The sequence below is a fragment of the Phocoena phocoena genome, chromosome 9 (assembly GCF_963924675.1).
Source record: "Phocoena phocoena chromosome 9, mPhoPho1.1, whole genome shotgun sequence".
Lineage (NCBI taxonomy): Eukaryota > Metazoa > Chordata > Mammalia > Artiodactyla > Phocoenidae > Phocoena > Phocoena phocoena.
In genome coordinates, this window is record NC_089227.1 from 34570023 (window position 1) to 34588778 (window position 18756).

At 35.0% G+C, this 18756-nt stretch overlaps 1 protein-coding gene across 1 annotated transcript in view; it reads right to left on the reverse strand.

Moving 5' to 3' along the window:
- HDAC9 (histone deacetylase 9) overlaps positions 1–18756 on the reverse strand; it is a 580466-nt gene that overhangs the window by 63817 nt on the left and 497893 nt on the right. Inside the window, exon 23 of the mRNA XM_065883429.1 lies at positions 13728–13861. Coding sequence (XP_065739501.1) covers positions 13728–13861 — 134 coding nt within the window. The remainder of the gene's footprint in view (positions 1–13727; positions 13862–18756) is intronic.

Sequence of the window (18756 nt, forward strand, 5' to 3'; positions counted from 1 at the left end):
TGGCCAAGAGAAGTGATACAAACCTAACAAGTCTTATGAGACTATCAGGAGGACCAAGAGGCAAAGGGTACAGTCATGGCCATTCAGCTCACAGGAGATACTGAAGGAATTCCCTTAATAAAATATGAGGGACAGCGGGGCTGGACTCTGAGATTATTACATGGTTATCATTCTATTAGTTGAGTTTTATCCAAAACTACCCCAGCCTAGATAAATGTAGGTTATACAATATATTGGCCAATGAATGGAAGGAGGAAGACTATGAGGAAGTGCCTCTATCCACTATCATATCCAAATAGTATACCACAGTTTCCATGGTACTTAACTATGGAAAGTTTGGACATGATGGCATATTTAAGCATCTATGGCAATAACTAGGTAAATAATTAAAAATGAACTTAAAGGTAAAAAGAAGGAGGCATGGTGGTCTATTAGAAAGAGGATAATGAATACAATTAGTTGGATAATTCACACTATCAATATTTTGTTTAAACATTGAGGTAAGAGTGTAAATATGCAATATAATGAGAAAATATTCCAAATCACCCAGTTGAGTTAGGAAAATACTATATATATTAAAAGGTGCATGTTAAACTGAAGCTTCAATAACATTTAAGAGATGTGCGGTCAGTGCTTTATGTGTAGTTTCCTAATGTAATGTCCATAGTCTAGACATCAATTGTTATAAAAAAAGGCTTAATTCATCCTATAAGCAAAAAATCTTGTTTCCTTGTCCCTGTTTTTCAAATAAGTTTAAATCTGATAATTATACTTTGTAACTCCTCATGTTTCACTGTCTTATTCTTGTTTGTCTTACCCTCATTTGCTTTTTTGTTTTCTCTATTTAAATCTGCTGATATGCATGTTTTAAACTGTTTTCCCTCAATTATTTTGTTACGTAAAGGGATTTTTACTATACTGTGTTTGAAATATTGACTTTTCTGCTAAGACCTGTTTCATATCATGCAGCAGTGGTACAGTGGTAAATGTTTAACAGCTGACTGTCAAAAAAAATAGTTGTAATTTGTAGCATTTGCTGATTTCCATGGTGTAAATACTCCCACCATAGCCTATTTCAAGCTAACAATGTGATATCACTGAACTCAGATTTGAGGAGAGATGCACACACTTAGCACTCACAAGCCATTAAGAGACAGCTCTAACATATCACTAATAGGCTATTATTTTGTTTGTTGATAATTTTGGGGAAATTGTTCCTAACAATTATTTCCTTAATAAACTTTTGTTTTCTCGCATGAGATTGCCTTATTCAAAATGCACACACTGTTTTGTTGTTATTTTACCACAAAGGATGGGACTCATTTGTTCAAGTCTTCCATATTGTCCACAGGAATTCTAATTCCTTACAGTATTCCATTCCACTGATCCAATCTCATAATTCACTTTTATTCCACTCAAAGTATCCTCTCCTCTGCCACACACAAACAAGCCCAGAAAAGAGTCATCCACAATTCCAAGAAGTCTTAATGTCTTTATCTATGTTATCTCCACTACAAGAGAGAAATTCTTTGCTTTGATTTCAGCTTGTCAAATTATCATTTTTATTCAAGATCAAAGTTAAAAGTTACTTCCTCTATTAAAATACTCCTCCATCCTTATAGTTAAAAATAATGGGTCCTACATTACACTACCAAAGTACTTTGTTTATATTTCTTTTACTTTTACTTGTATCAGAACTTACAGGTATAAAATTGATGTCCAATAAAAGACTACTGAATGAATAGACAGACAAATGAATATCATAACATGTTTACTTCACCACTGAAAAGAAATGCTTTCTCTCCTTTATTGGTAACCAGAACCCTAAGAAGTGTCCAGGTTCCCAGCCCACATTCCTTTTAACACCTTCTAAAAAGCCTAAAGACAATCAGTACAGAAGATCTGCATGATGGAGTTTTGAGTTATCCAGATAACTTCTAGTTTATTTGGCATTTGCTAAAACAGATAAACAGAAAACTCCACAATCACTTTGGCTCTACTACTCATAAGCTTTTAAGAAATGCAAATTCATAGGCTTTATCAATACAACAGAGAATATCTTCAAATAATATTTTCCAAAACATTTTAACTCTTTAGATTATCCATACACTTTTTCAGAGTGCGGATACGTTTCAAAGTCTAAGAAAAGACCATGAAAGACATTACTCTGGATTATCACACATTTTCCCTGTAGTCACTTCTCCCTCTCTCGACTCATGACTTGCAACTATTTAGGAGCTTGTAAGCTTTCCCAGATTCACACCAGTTCCCCGATGGAGTCAGCCATACATCATCTAAAGGATGAAAAAGATGGTAAAATGGCTCATCCATTCAAAATCTAATACAAACAAACCCCTGATGAGCAACTCAGACAACAACATCTCAACAGTTCACCTCAGCAGTGGTTGTCAACACTTAAGTCAATTCGAGAGATTTTTCAGCACCTTTAGAGCAAAAAGTCATCTTGGAAAGATTATAAACATACACAATCACTAAGTGTAGCCACTGTAGCTGAAATCAAGTCAAATAAAAGCAGCTGAGCCTAATCAACAGGAGAGAGAGAGAGAGAGAGAAAGGAGGGAAGGAAGAAAGGCCTAGAAGCCAAACCTTAATAAGAGTGAGGGAGATCAAGAAAAGACATGCTATAGACTCAAATGTTAAGTGCAGAACCTTCAGTACCAGAGGCTGTAGCATCATCTCAACAGCTTCCATGTCTATGGCAATTTTTTTTTTCTCTAACAAGCTTAAAACAGTCATTTATTCTGTTTTGACAGGTGGTCTTTTAATGGCCATGTTCTCAAGTCACTACTCAAGGCTCTTAGTGCTATATGTACTCTCCTTTCTTTTACCTATCTTAAGTTTTTCAATGTTTTTATTTTAAAGTCCATAGGAATGCCAACTGCTTAAGCTTTTCTCACCTCTTAAGAAAATTTCTTTCAGAGGAAGCAACCCAGGGTGCTGCTAATTGGCTTTGCATAACAGTAGGCAAATGTGGCCTTAAAGCAACTGTGACATTGTTTGCCAGCCAGCACAAATGCAGATTACCAAAATCAGTGTCTCTGAGAACCTCACAGATGTTTCTATTACTACAACTAACAAACGATGTGACTATTCACATAGGTATCTCTGATGCTAGTCCAAGCAACCCGATCCTTCACATTTAGATAGTCACTTTAATTTCTTACAATCCTCAAGCTGGAGTTTCTAAGTGCTTCATTAAAGAAGTTCAAAAATATTCATCATACAGTGACTGGACTGATAAATCTAAGTCCTGAACTTTGCCAACAAAAAGGAAAAAAATGGACTTCTGGTATGTCTTCAAAATCAGTTGCCTCAAGGCATTTCCTGTATCATGCTCAAATTAGTTTTAATCCAATAGTATATTATTTTGACTGACCTTCTGCATATTTCTTAAAAGAATAGTTAAGAGATGTTTTGCTAACTAGATCACTTTCATGATAAAAAAATATTTAAAAAGAAGAAATGCCTATTTTGGGTGTAACACTCAGATAACTTATTTTTTTTTTAAAAAAAATCAAGTTTGTGGTACCCATCTATGTATCTACATTGAGATGCAGAGCCAAGAGTTCCTGCTGATTTTACAATCCCTTTGGGTTATGTAATACATACTATTCTGCTGATAATAAGCCATGTGAAGCAGCATTTTGCTGTATTGACATGGCCTGGCCAAGAACAACAAGGAAAAGAAATAGCATTCAAAAAACTGGCAAAATGTTTATGAACTCTAAATCCTCTGCACATGAATAAATACATCTGACAAAGTGCAGAGTCTCTCAAAAAAGCCCTTCTTGACCTTCCTAATTTGAGTTCAATTGCACGTTCAGTGTTGAGAAGCCAGTGTATGTTCTGCCAATGTTTTAAGCTCAAGCTTTACTACATTTTGTTATTTGTAAAAGTGAAATCCCGGATAATAAGTTATAATTGCCCTATTAATCACTTGAAAAGGGAGTTTGGAAGGAAAATGGGATTTGAAATTGCAATAATTGGTATCCTGAAAGACATCCTTTTTTATTTTCTTACCTAGAGCCTACAACATACTACTATGAAAACGACATGTATGCACTTTTTTTCAATGGTGAGGTACAAGCACTATGCCTTATATATTAGTTTTTCTAAGGGAATGAAACTTAAAACTTCAGTGTAGTGATGCTGTTAGTCATGATGACCTTTGAACTGGAAAAAAATACAGAAAACCAGGCCATGGATTATAAATTATATTGTCAATGAAAGAGAGAAGAACTTTTTGTTTCATAAGTTGTTTCAAGTATTACATTTTCATTTCCTTTTTTCAAATGAATTATAATGTACAACACATATGTATTTTTCTTCCATTTTTCATTTAAAAAATCATTCTTTCTCTTAGCTTTGTTTCTCTGTGTATTGATAGACCTGACACACCAAAATTTACCTTTCAAAGTTCAATATACCAAATCCATCTGTTACCCTTTTAAGTATTTTGTGAAAAATCTATATTTTTGCTTATATCCCTAAGATATCTCAATTAAAAAAGAAAGACATAGATTACTTAAATCTCTCTTGTTTAGTTCATAATGAACAAATTTTAGATTGTGCTTGTGTAATTGAAGACAGCCAATGAAAAGGAACAGGTAGCATTTAGGGTATTATAATAACTAAATCAAATTTACTATAAGACATCCAGATAATTGAAGTTGATTAAATAGTCAATGTAGCCAAAAAAAATCATTTAGTTTATCACTTACTGGAATTTTTAGCATTTATACACACACGTGGGCATGTTTAAGATTGGCCAATGGTACTTTTATCCCTTCCTCTATTTCAAGCCTGGTCTTTCTAAAAACATAGAGAAAAGGCATAGGTCTCAAACTTTAAATTAGGTGACATCCCTCTAATGTCAGTAAGTGTTCTATGAAAACAGTGTCTTTGATCTCCAGGTATAGCTTATATAATAAAATGATCAAAGACATCCTAGTCAAATGAGCATACAAGGGAAGGAAGGTACAAAACACATCCATTTTGCTTTTTTAGTAAATTCAGATAAATTAAGAAAAACATGTAACTCCATACAACTGACTTGCATCTTTTAAAGAAAGAGACCACAGGAAAAATTATTCCATCTTCATTGGAAGTCCTCCCTTGGAAGAAGGGAGTGGGCCAAGTGCAGAGATTACACGAGCACAGAGATAGAATGTCATTTGAATGAATGTGTTCAAATAGAGCCAGTGAAATCCATAATTTCTTTTCACACAGTTGGAAAAGTAGTTGGCTTTTGCAACTGGGTAACATTTCTTTCTGGGCAGGTCAATCATCCATGGAGCCACAATCCACACCATACTGTGATTTTCTGCACATCTGGTGTAAGCCTTTGCATGCAAATATTAAAACCAGTCTACTTCCTTAAAATGTTTCTATATTTAAAATGAAATAAGTAATTTGAGAATATAGGTGAATATGCAAAATACGTTATCTGGTAGGCAAATAGAACAGCCCAACATTAACTGATAAGGTAGAAGTAGTATTCATTTTTTGCACTCCCTTATTTCAATGAAAAAGAAAAAAAACAAAAAATAAAACCTCACCATTCTGTTTGATGTTATTTGTTCATAGGAATCTCAGAAATATTCTAATATTTAGAAAATCTTAGACACCACGACCTATGTGTGATATGAATTAGCAGTCCACTAATAACAACATTAATCACCAGATAGTTACATCCTTTGAGTTACTATGCTAATATTACACAACAGAGTAAAGACTTGAGCAGTGCTCAAGTTTTCTGTCTCATATTTTCCTTCAAATTAAAAATGTACATATTTACTTAAATAAATATAGCACAATAATCATATTGAAACATCATAGGTTTGTAAGATAATGACAATAAAACTTATGTGTTCAGTGTGCAGAAGAAAATATACTTTTTCCCCTTCATAAATACTGCAGGTGAAAACATCAATTACTTTTTTGAGATACACGGGCCTCTCACTGCTGTGGCCTCTCCCGTTGCGGAGCAGAGGCTCCGGACGCACAGGCTCAGCGGCCGTGGTTCATGGGCCCAGTCGCTCCGCGGCATGTGGGATCCTCCCAGACCGGGGCACGAACCCGTGTCCCCTGCATCGGCAGGCGGACTCTCAACCACTGAGCCACCAGGGAAGCCCATCATGAGTTACTTTTAAAGAATAGTATGAATTACAGATTTTTAAAATGATTTTGTATATGTTTATTTTATAAGCAAAGTAATATTTTGAGTTTGTGAAAAAAGGCAAAATATATAAAGTAGCTGTAACATGCTGTACATTCACTATAAAAATAAATGAATTGATATGATAATATTAAAGAATGCATATGAACTTTGAAATATTTGTTGAATTGCAATTAATTTGTCCAAAGCTTTCCATGGTCTGGAAGTGAACCTAATGGTAATTTGATCTGAAGTCTTCTCCAGAGTAGTCAGGAAAATATGTTGCAATTTAGTTATGTGATGTGAAAGAAAAAAGAATGACCTTTGGCAATGTAAATTCAAGTTCAGGTCTTGGATCTATTGCATTCTGGCTGCATGACTTTGAATGGATTTCTCAAACCTCTTTGAGACTCGATATCACCATCTGTAAGATGGAAATAGTATGTATCTCTCAGCCGAAAGAATTTACAAATGGTGACCGAAAAAAAGAGTTTATAAATATTTTTAAGACTCCAGACCAAGATGGTGACACAGGAGGCTCTTGAATTTTCTTCCTCCCATGGATGCACTGAATGTATAGCTACAAACAGAGCAATTCCCTTGAGAGAAACTAGCTGAGTGATGACTACACACTGAGCAAATGAGAAAATACCCATATCAAAATGGGTGGGAAATTCTTAGATACACTTTTGCCATGAACACTCATTTCCCAGCTTATCCCTGAGGAGTGAAGGGTTTGGACTATACATCTAGTACCCCAACTTTTAAGGCTCCCACCAGAAGAATGGGCTCCCAAAATACTTAGCTCTGAAAGCCAACAGGGCTTGGTTTCTTGAGTCCCATAGGACCATAGCAAACAAAAAAGCAGTTCTTAAGTATGTGAGCACATACCATCAATACTATAGCTATCCTCCCAAGGATCAGTGCAGTGGGAGCAGGCAAAAATGTTCATCTCCCAGTCTTTCTCTGCAAGGGATTTGACTACATACTTTACAAGCTGCTGCCTGAGGGGTCTGGCTTCTAATTAGTTCACATCAAGATGCTGACTGTGATTCTCCCCAGAGCGTTCAATAGCTGGTGGGCACTTCTCCTGCCTTCTTCTTCTGGTTCCCTCCAACAATAAAACCAAGTCACCAAGTGTCTCCATGGAAGGAGCTTGTTCACATATCTAGCACCACAAGTTTTATGGTTGTGACCTGAAGGATGGGACCCCAAATCACCTAGCTCTGATAGCTAATAGAGCATGTGTTTATTAGTCCCATAGGACTGTAGCAAACAAAGAAGTTTTAAGTGGGCACAGGAGTACCCCTCATGTCAACATACCCGAGCTCAGTGTAGAAGGAAAGGCAAAAATTTCCATCTCACAGTTTCTCTTTGGAAGGGGTTTGACTGCATACTTTCCAGCCAGCTTCTAATCAGCCTACTTCTAGGTGCTGACTGTGATTCTTGCCTTATGGACACTTATAGGTCTGGGCACACCCTCAACTACTGGGAGCCACTAACAATGAAGACTGTGGCTTGCACAATCACAAAGGTTTGAGAGGTAACCAGGAGCTTGGGCTGGGCTGATAGACAAAGTTCATCTCCTAATGATACCAGTCTATCAAGACTGGGAGAGGTGGGTGTTTTTATAATGTGCAGAAACCAACAAAGAAAGTCAAGGAAAGTGAAGAAACATGGGAATACATTCCGAACAAAAGAAGATAAATCTCCAGAAACTAATCTTAGTGAAATGGAGATAAGTGATTTACCCCACAGAGTATTCAAAATAACAGTCCTAAATATGGTCACCAAGGTCAGGGAGCAATGCATGAACAAAGTGAGAATTTCAACAAAGAGAAAGAAAATATTAAAAAATACCAAGCAGAAATCACAGAACTGAAGAATACAATAAGTGAACTGAAAAATTCAATAAAGGAGTTTAACAGCAGACTAGATCAAGTAAAAGAAAAGATCAGGGAACTCAGACAAGGCAGTGAAACTCATCAAATCAAAGCAGCAAAAGAAAAAAGAATGAAAAACAATGAAGATAGCTTAAAGGACTTAATGAACACCATTACGCAGACCACCATATACATTTTAGGTTTCCCAGAAGCAGAAGAGAGAGAAAGGGCCAGAAAGTGTATTTGAAGAAATACTGGCTAAAAACTATGCTAACCTGGGGAAAGAAACAGACATCCAGATCCAGGAATCCCAAAGAATACCAAATAAGATGGATCTAAAGAGACACACACCAAGGTATATTATAATTAAATTGTCAAAGTTAAAGACAAAGAGAGAATCTCAAAAGCAGCAAGAGAAAAGCAACTTGTTACATATAAGGGAATCTCATTAAGATTATGAGTGGATTTTTCAACAGAAAACTTGCAAACCATAAGCGAATGGGATAATATATTCAAAGTGTAGTAAGAAATAACTGCCAACCAAGAATACTTTACCCAGCAAAGCTGTCCTTAAGAATTCAAGGAGAGATAAAGTTTTGAAGACAAACAAAAGCTAAAGGGTTCATCACCAGTAGATTTGCCTTACAAGATATGTTAAAGGGAGTTCTTCAAGCTGAACTAAAGGATGCTAACTAGTAACATGAAAACATAAAAGTATATAAAACTCACTGGTAAAGTATGTATATATTATAAATATAAATATATATATATATATATACACACACACACATTCATGTATATACATACATGTATATATATACATACATATATATTTTTATACTTAAATTCAGAATACTCTTATATTGTAATGGTGGTAGGTAAATCACTTATAACTCTAGTGTAAAGGTTAAAAGACTGAAGTATTAAAAATAATCCATAACTACAATAATTTTTAATGATTACACAGTATAAAAATGTATATTGACATCAAAAACATAAATTGTGGGAGGAAAGTATAAAAATGTAGAGCTTTTCTAAGCATTAAAAATTAAAATGTTATTGGCTTAAAATATTATACACTATTAAAACTATAAGAAGTTTTATGTAAGCCTAATGGTAACCACAAAGCAAAAACCTATAGTAGATATGCAAAAGATAGAGAAGGGAATCAAAACATACCACTACACAAAATCATCAATTCACAAATGGAAGACAGCAAGAGAGGAAAAACAGAAGTACGAAACAGCCAGGAAACAACAAGATGGCAACAGTAAGCCCATATATATCAATAACTTCTTTAAACTTAATGGACTAAATTCTCCAGTCAAAAGATATATAGTTGCTGAATGATTAAAAAAACAAGGCTGAACTACATGCTGTCTACAAGAGAATCACTTCAGGTTTAAGGACACACAGGCTGAGAGTGAAGGGATGGAAAATATATGCCATGCCAATGGAAATAAAAAGCAGGGCAGGTATACTTATTTCAGAAAAAATAAACTTTAACCCCCAAACTGTAATATAAGACAAAGAAGATCATTATAAAATGATAAAGGGGTCAATTCACCAAGAGGATGTAACACAACGGATAGCTCAGATAGAAAATCAATAACGAAACACTGGACTTAAACTACATTAGATGCCATAGACCTAACAGACATATACAGATCATTCCATCCAACAGCAGCAGAATATACATTCTTCTTAAGCACACATGGAACATTCTCCTGGAGAGATGATACAGTAGGCCACAAAACCAGTCTTAGCAAATTTTAAAAGACTGAAATCATCCCAATTATTTTTTCTGACCACAATAGCATGAAACTAGAAATCAATTACAAGAAAACACTGGAAAATTCACAAATAGATAGTAATTTAACAACATGCTACTGAACAATCAATATGTCAAAGAAGAAATCAAAAGAAATAAAATAAATCTTGAGACAAATGAGAATGCAAGCACAAATTACCAAAACGTATGGCATGCAGCAAAAGCCATTCTAAGAGAGTTTATAGTGATAAATGCTTACATTAAGAAAAAAGAAAGATCTCAACGAAACAACCTAACTTTACACCTCAAGAAACTAAAAAGTGAAGAATAAACTAAGGCCAAATTAGTAGAAAGAAGGAAACAACAAAGATCGGAGTGGAAATAAATAAAATAGAGATTAAAAAGACAATAGAAAAAAATCAATAAAACTAAGCTTGTTTTATGAAAAGATAAAATTGATAAACTTTTACCTAGACTAAGAAAAAATGAGAAAGGCCTCAATTAATAATGCATGAGGAGACATTACAATTCATAACAGAAATACAAGGGAACATAAGAAACTACTATGAACAATTATATGCCAACAAATTAAATAACTTAGAAGAAATGGATAAACTTCTAGAAACAAAAAACCCATCAAGATTGAATAAAGAAGAAACAGAAAATCTGAACAAACAAATTACTAGTAAGGAGATTGAATTAGTAATCAAAAACCTCCCAACCAAGAAAAGTCCAGAATCAGATGGCTTCACTGGTGAATTCCATCAAATATTAAAGAAGAAGTAATACCAATCTTTCTCAAACTCATCCAAAAAATTGAAGAGGAGGTAAGATGTCCAAACTCATTTTTGGAGGTCAGCATTTCGTTGATACCAAAGCCAGTAAAGAACACTACAAGGAGAGAAATTACAGGCCAATATCCCTGATGAACAGAGATCAAATATCCTCAACAAAATACTAGCAAAGTGAATTCAACAGTACATTAAAAGGATCATATGCCATGATTAAGTGGGGTTTATTCCTGGGATGCAAGCGTAGTTCATCATCTGTAAATAAATAAATGCAATAAGCTACATCAACAAAATGAAGGATAAAGACTATATAATCATCTTAATAGATGCAGACAAAGCATTTGACAAAATTCAACATCCTTTCATGAAAAAAACTCTCAATAAATTTGGTATAGAAGGAAGGTACCTCAACATAATAAGTCCCATATATGAGAAACTCACAGCTAACATCATACTCAATATTGAAAAGCTGAAAACTTTTCCTCTAAGATTAGAAACAAGATAAGGATACCCACTCCTGTCACTGTTATTCAATATAGTACTGTAAGTAAATACTATCTAAAGCAATCAGGCAAGAAAAAGAAATAAAAGGCATCCAAATCAGAAAACAAGTAAAACTGTTACTATTACAGATGACATGATACATATAGAAAACCCTAAAGATGCCTCCAAAAAGCTGTTAAAACTAAATGAATTCAGCAAAGTTGCAGGATAAAAAAATCAACACAGAAAAATCAGTCGTGATTCTGTACACTAACAATTAACTATTTGAAAAAGAAAACAAAATCTCATTTACAATGGCATCAAAAACAAACTACTCAGGAATAAATTTATCCAAGGAAGTGAGAGATCTATACACAAAAATCTTTAAGACACTGATAAAGGAAATTGAAGACACAAATAAATGGAAAGATATCCTAGGTTCATGGAACAGGAAGGTTAATATAATTAAAATGTCCATAATACCCAAGATGAGCTATAAATTCAATGCAATACTTACCAAAGGGCATTTTTCACAGCAACAGAAAAAAAATCCTAAAACTCATATGAAACCACAGAAGAACCCCAAATAGCCAATGCAATCTTGAGAAGGAAGAATAATGCTGGAGTTATCACATTTCCTGATTTCAAACTATATTACAAGTAATCAATACAGTATGATATTGTCATTAAAAACAGATATATAGACTAAAAGAACAGAAGAGAGATCCCAGAAATAAACCCATTAATTAATCTTCAGGAAAGGAACCAGGAATATACAATAGGGAAAGAATAGTCTCTTCAATAAATGGTGCTGGTAAAACTGGATAGCCATATGCAAAAAATGAAACTGGATCCCTATCTTATACACAAAAATCAATTCAAAATTGATTAAAGACATAAATTTAAGACTTGAAATCATAAAACTCTTAGAAGAAAACATAGGGGGTAAGCTCCTTGACATCGCTGTTGGCAATGGTTATTTGGATTTGAGAACAAAAGAAAAGACAACAAGAGCAAAAATAAACAAGTGGGACTACCTCAAACTAAAAAGCTTCTGCACAGCAATGGTAATCATCAATAAAATGAAAAGGCAACCCATGGAATGGGAAAAAGTATTTGCCACATATCCAATAAGCAGTTAGTATCCAAAATATACAAGGAATTCATACAACTCAATAGCAAAACAAACAAACAAACAAAACCAAATACCACAATTCAAAATGGGCAAAGGACCTGAATATGTGTTTTTCCAAAGAAGACATACAAATGGCCAACATGTACACGAAAAGGTATTCAACATCATTAATGATCAGGAAAATGCAAATCAAACCATAATGAGATACTTCCTCACATATTGTTAGGACGTGTATTATCAAAAAGGGAAGAGATAAATGCTGGTAAGGATGTTGGGAAAAGGGAACCCTTCTGCATTCTTGGTAGTATAGTCACTATGGAAAACAGTAGGAGGTCCCTCAAGAAATTAAAAATGAAGCTACCATATGACCCAGGAATCTCACTTCTGGGCAAATATCCGAAGGAAATGAAATCACTATTTCATTATCTCAAAGAGATATCTGAACTGCCAGATTTATTGCAGCACTATTCACACTAGTCAAGGTTTGGAAACAACGTAGGTGTCCATCCACAGATGAATGGATAAAGAAAATGTGATACACACACATCCACATACACAGACACAATGGAATATTTTGCAATCTTAAAAAAAAGAATGAAATTCTGTCTTTTGTGACAACATGGATGAACATGGAAGGTATTATGCCAAGTGAAATAAGCCAGACAGAGAAAAAGAAAAACTACATGGTATCACTTATGTAGAACCAAAAACAAACAAACAAAATAGTTGAATTCATAGAAACAGAGGGTAGAAGGGTGGTTGCCAGGAGCTGGGTGGTGGGGGGAATAAGGAGAGGTTGGTAAAAGTTTTTAAACTTTCACTTATAAGATGAATAAGGCTTGAGGATGTAATGTATAACATGGTGAATATAACTGATAATACTGTCTTGTATAATTAAATTTTCTAAGAGAGTAGAACTTAAGTATTTTCATCAAAAAAAAGTAACTGTGAGGTGATGAATGTGTTAAATGAACTCAATGGAGGGAATCATTTTACAATGTATATGCATATCAAATCATAACTGTATATGTTAGATATATGTATTATAATTTTATTTGCCAATTATACCTTAATAAAGCTGAAAAAATATTTTTCAAAAGCTTTTTTCTCCCCTGAACTGACATAATCCTACAGAAAATATTAAGAGAACTTTTCTTTGAGTTATTTCTTTTTCAGTGTTTCATTGCTCATTAGCCGGATCAACATACAAACCATTTCCTCCCAAGGGTTATCTTTACTTATTTATTGACGTCTGCCAATAACCTGATCAAGGGGAGTACTATACGGATTCCATAACTGGGCAAAAGTTATAGCATATACCATGAGAATATGTAAACTTTTCTTATCTAAGGCTTTCCTTCTTCCTTAAAATTGTAAGAGCTCCATTGTGTTTTCTGAGTTCACGTGATTTTAAAAAAGACAAGAAATATGCATGCATACATTCCTGGTCCTTTACCCCTACTCTTTTGTACTTTTAGTTTTTTACCTCATTTCCTAGAAGGGCATTTACACAGGCTTCTGATGCATCGCAGATGGCTGTGAGATCATGTCCTCCTTCTAGAGCCAACACCACATGTCCATCAGCCAGTGTCATCAATTGCTTCGTCAAATGACCAAAGCCTAACATAATGCAAACAGAACATTTCAAAGTATAAATTAAAAGTTAACTGACCACTAGAATCTAATATTGATTGAGCATTTAGTCTGCATATGTCCTTTCTCAGCACTTCCCATGTGCTAACTTGTTTAATACTCACAATAACTTGATAAATTAGGTCCTATTAGTATCTCTATTTAACAAATGAGGGCACCAAAACCCAAGATCCCACAGCTAAGAAGTATCACAACTAAGATTTGCAACAGTCGTTTTGGTTCTTCACCAGTGCACATTACTGCCTTTCACAACACATTCTATGTGTACCTGGATGAAAAACTTGAATAGTGTTTCGCTGTTAATAAGGTAAAGAATTCCGTTTCCTTAATATTTCTTTCCTGTTTCCATCATCTGCCTTCATTATAAAAGGAAGTTTTCTATATATCACCTCAAAGTAGTTAACTATCACATTAGATTTTACAGACATTCTTTTACTATGAAATAGTTGATAAATGCAAAAAATAATATCTATTTATGTTATAAAGTATAATATGACAAACACCTGGTCACTCACCTTCCAATTTAAGGAAAATACTTTTGAAGCCCCCTGTATGCTTCTCTCTAATAACATAACTCCTCCTCACTATGGGAAATCAGGATCCTGAGTTTATGTTTATAACTCCTTTGCTTTCCATTATTAATTTGCTTATTTTGGAACTTTATAAAAATGGTTTTATACTTTTGCACCTTGCTCTTTTCACACATTTTGTTAGCTCATCTCTGTTGATACATGTAGCTACAGTTCTATGCTGTCTAGTAGGCCATTTAACAAGTATAGAAGAATTTATTTACCCATTCTCCTGTTGACAAATATTTAGGTTTTGTGTTATTACAAAAAATGCCCCTATGGGACTTCCCTCGAGGTCCAGTGGTTAGGACTCTGCGCTTTCACTGCCGTGGGCCCGGGGTTCCATCCCTGGTCAGGGGAACTAAGATCCCACAAGCCATGTAGCGTGGCCAAAAAAAAAAAAAATGCCCCATGAACATTCTTATACCAGTCTTCTGGTGTACATGTGCAAGAGCAGAGTGAAATTGTCATGACTTAAAACCTGCTGAATACTACCAGATCATTTCCAAAGGACTATTATCAATCCCCACTCTGAGAAGCCGTATATATTAGAATCCCAGTTTAGTCACATCCTTGCCACCATTTGGTATGATTTGCCAACTGGGTGGATGAATGATAGCATCTTACTGTGGTTTCCTTCCGTATAAGGAGGAACCTTTCTATTTCTACTCCAAATTAGAGTTTTTATTATAAACAGATGTTGAATTTAATTATTTTACTATACCAAATGAGATGGTTTTTCTCCTATAATTTCATAGTGTTGTGAGTTACATTAATATTTCAAATATTTAGCCATCATTGAATTTATGAAATAAAATGTTTGGTCGTGATATATTATCTTTTTTATACAAAGCTGGATTTGTTTGACTAATGCTTTGTTTAGAATTTTTTTTCACCTATGTTTATGAAAGGGGTTAATCTATAAATTTCCATTCTTTTATCGACCATGTTGAATTTTATTATGGTCAGACCCTCTTTTTCTATTATTTGACCCTAGAATGTTGGGTAGAAATCTTCTGTAAAACCATTTGACTCTTGTGTTTTCTTTGAGGAAGATTTTTATCTATTGAGAATTTCTTTAGGGATTAGAGGACTATTTGTGTTTTCAGTATCTTCCTAAGTTATATTTTTCTAGAAATTTCTATCTTTTGTGTTCAAATTTATTCAGTAAAGTTATTTATTACCTTTATTATCATATGTTGGCACTCCGATTAGATGTAGTCATTGTTACTGTATCCTCAACATCTCTGAAACTTACTTTCATATTTTCTTTCTGTCCTGCATTATGTGTACTTTTATTTCAGATCTATCTTCCAGACTTTCTCTCTCCAGATGTATCTAATCTGCTATTTATACTTCTACAGATATTTTCATTTCAGTGATTACATTGTTCAATTCTAGATGTTCTATTTGGTTATATTTCATAACTTCCTAGTCATTTTTATATTTTCTTACTTTTAGTTCATGTTTTTATTTCTTTAGGCATAATTATTTTATTTTCCATATCTGCTATTTGAAGCCTTTATGGCTTAGTTTTACTATTTTTTGTTTCTGATGATTCAGACTCATGATGTCTTAATTCTCCTTTGTTTTTTGAATTTTTTTGAGCTCATATTAATCAGAACTTTATATGTGAGAAAGCTTGGAAGCCTGAGTTGAATGTGATATTTATCTTTGAAACCTGAGTTGAGTGTGATTTTGTTTGCTTCTGCTGGATGGCTGAAACATTACCAACCAAGATCAATTTAAAACTTTTAGACTCAAGGGCTGTTTTTTTTTTTTTAATGCACAGATAATGTAAATATGGACCCCAAAACGATTACAAATTGACATAGAAAAAAATATAGGTTTTTTTTCCCTTTCCATTCCCTTTAAAATTCCCTCTACTGATAGCCATATCTAAGATCAATTTGTTGTTTTACTCAGCAGTATTTCCTTTTCTCCTATTTATCCTTTTCTTTAGAGTTGGCCCTTTGACATTCCCTTTTTTATTCTGGTCTCCAATCAAAACCCTTCCCTTCATAGACCCAAAGCTTCGACTCCCCTTTCTAGTATGCAGTAGTCTATTAATGTTCAAGCTTTCACCAACTGAACACTTTGGGATAGCCCAGGGTGGCCACCAGCTATAGTATTTGCTCACTTTTCTTCATCTTTTTGGAAGTCATCCATAAACTTAAAAGAGTAGTCTTGATATTTTCATGTAGGAGTATTTCAGTATATGCAGTCACTCATATTGCCAAATGTAAATGTCTCTCAATTAATATTTAAAAAATTTTAACATTTCATCAACCTGCTCAATTTCAGGCACTACTGAAAAAAAAAAGGATAAATGAAAATATATAAAACCATGTGTTTGGGCTTCCCTGGTGGCGTAGTGGTTGAGAATCTGCCTGCCAATGCAGGGGACACGGGTTCGAGCCCTGGTCTGGGGAAATCCCACATGCCGTGGAGCAACTAGGCCCGTGAGCCACAACTACTGAGCCTGCACGTCTGGAGCTTGTCCTCCGCAACAAGAGAGGCTGCGACAGTGAGAGGCTCACGCACCGCGATGAAGAGTGGCCCCCGCTCGCCGCAACTAGAGAAAGCCCTCGCACAGAAACGAAGACCCAACACAGCCAAAACTAACTAACTAACTAACTAAATAAGTAAATAATTTAAAAAAAAACAACCATGTGTTCAATATGGCATTTCATTTTTTTAATAGGCTTTAAGAACATGCAGGACATAAACATTTAATTTTTAAAACAATTATATTTTTAAAGCAGTTAACAGATGTGTTGCTACAGCATAACACATCTGGACTGGGCTCCCAGATCCTCACATGCTCAGCGGCCCACAAGTTCCTGAACCGACTTGTTGCAAACAAGTGGCCAAGATTGCGGAGTAGGAAGACCCTGAGCTCACCTTCTCCCATGGGCACACAGAAATTATAACTATTTACAGAGCACCTATTGAGGAGAAAGACTAAAAGGATATCAGAAAAGATGTACAACTAAAGATATAAAGAAGGAACCACAATGAGATGGGTAGGAAGGGCAAAGATGTAGTATAGTCAAGACCCATATTCCTAGGTGGGCACCCACAGACAGGAGGCTAATTACAATTACAGAGGTTCTCCCCAAGGAGCAAGGGGTCCAAGGCCCACATCGAGCTCTCCAGCCTGGGGGTCCTGCACTGGGAAGCCAAGATCCCAGGAAGTTTGGCTCTGAAGGGCAGTGGGGATTACTTTGGGGAGAGCCAGAGGGCTGTGGGTAATAGACTCCACTCTTTTTTATTAATTAATTAATTTATTTATTTATTTATTTTAGGCTACATTGGGTCTTCGTTGCTGCACGTGGGCTTTCTCTAGTTGTGGCGAGCGGGGGCCACTCTTTGTTGCAGTGCATGGGCTTCTCATTGTGGTGGCTTCTCTTGTTGTGGAGCACGGGCTCTAGGCACACAGGCTTCAGTAGTTGTGGCTCGCGTGCTCAGTAGTTGTGGCTCACGGGCTTAGTTGCTCCTCGGCATGTGGGATCTTCCCAGACCAGGGCTCGAACCCATGTCCCCTGCATTGGCAGGCAGATTCTTATCCACTGCACCACCAGGGAAGTCCCTAGACTCCACTCTTAAAGGCACACACAAAATCTTACACTCTCCAGGACCCAGGGCAGAAACAGTAATTTGAAAGGAGCCTGAGTCAGACACACCTGCTGATCCTGGAGTAATAAAAGGGAGAAACCTACAAACAAGAATACTTTACCCAGCAAGGCTTTCATTCAGATTTGATGCAGAAATCAAAAGTTTTACAGACAAGGAGAAGCTAAAAGAGTTCAGCACCACCAAACTAGCTTTACAAGAAATGTTAAAAGGACTTCTCTATGTGAAAAAGAAAGGGCCATAACTAGAAATATGAAAATTATGAAAAGAAAAGTTTTATTGGTAAAGGCAAATATATAGAAAAGGTAGTAAATTAGCCACGTATAAAGCTAGTAGGAAAGTTTAAAGACCAAAGAAGTAAAATCATCTATATCCACAATAAGTACTTAAGGGATGCACAAAACAAAAAGATGTAAAATATTATGTCAAAAACAGTAAACATGGGAAGGGGAGTTAAAATTCAGGGTTGTTAAAATGTGTTTGAACTTAAGAGATTAGCAGCTTAAAATAATCATATTTATATTTAGACTGCTATATATAAACCTCATGGTAACCACAAACCAAAAATCTACAATAGATACGCACACAAAAAAGAAAAAGGAATTCAAACATAATTCTAAAGATAGTCTTTTGGCTTTAAAAGACACATGAGGGCTT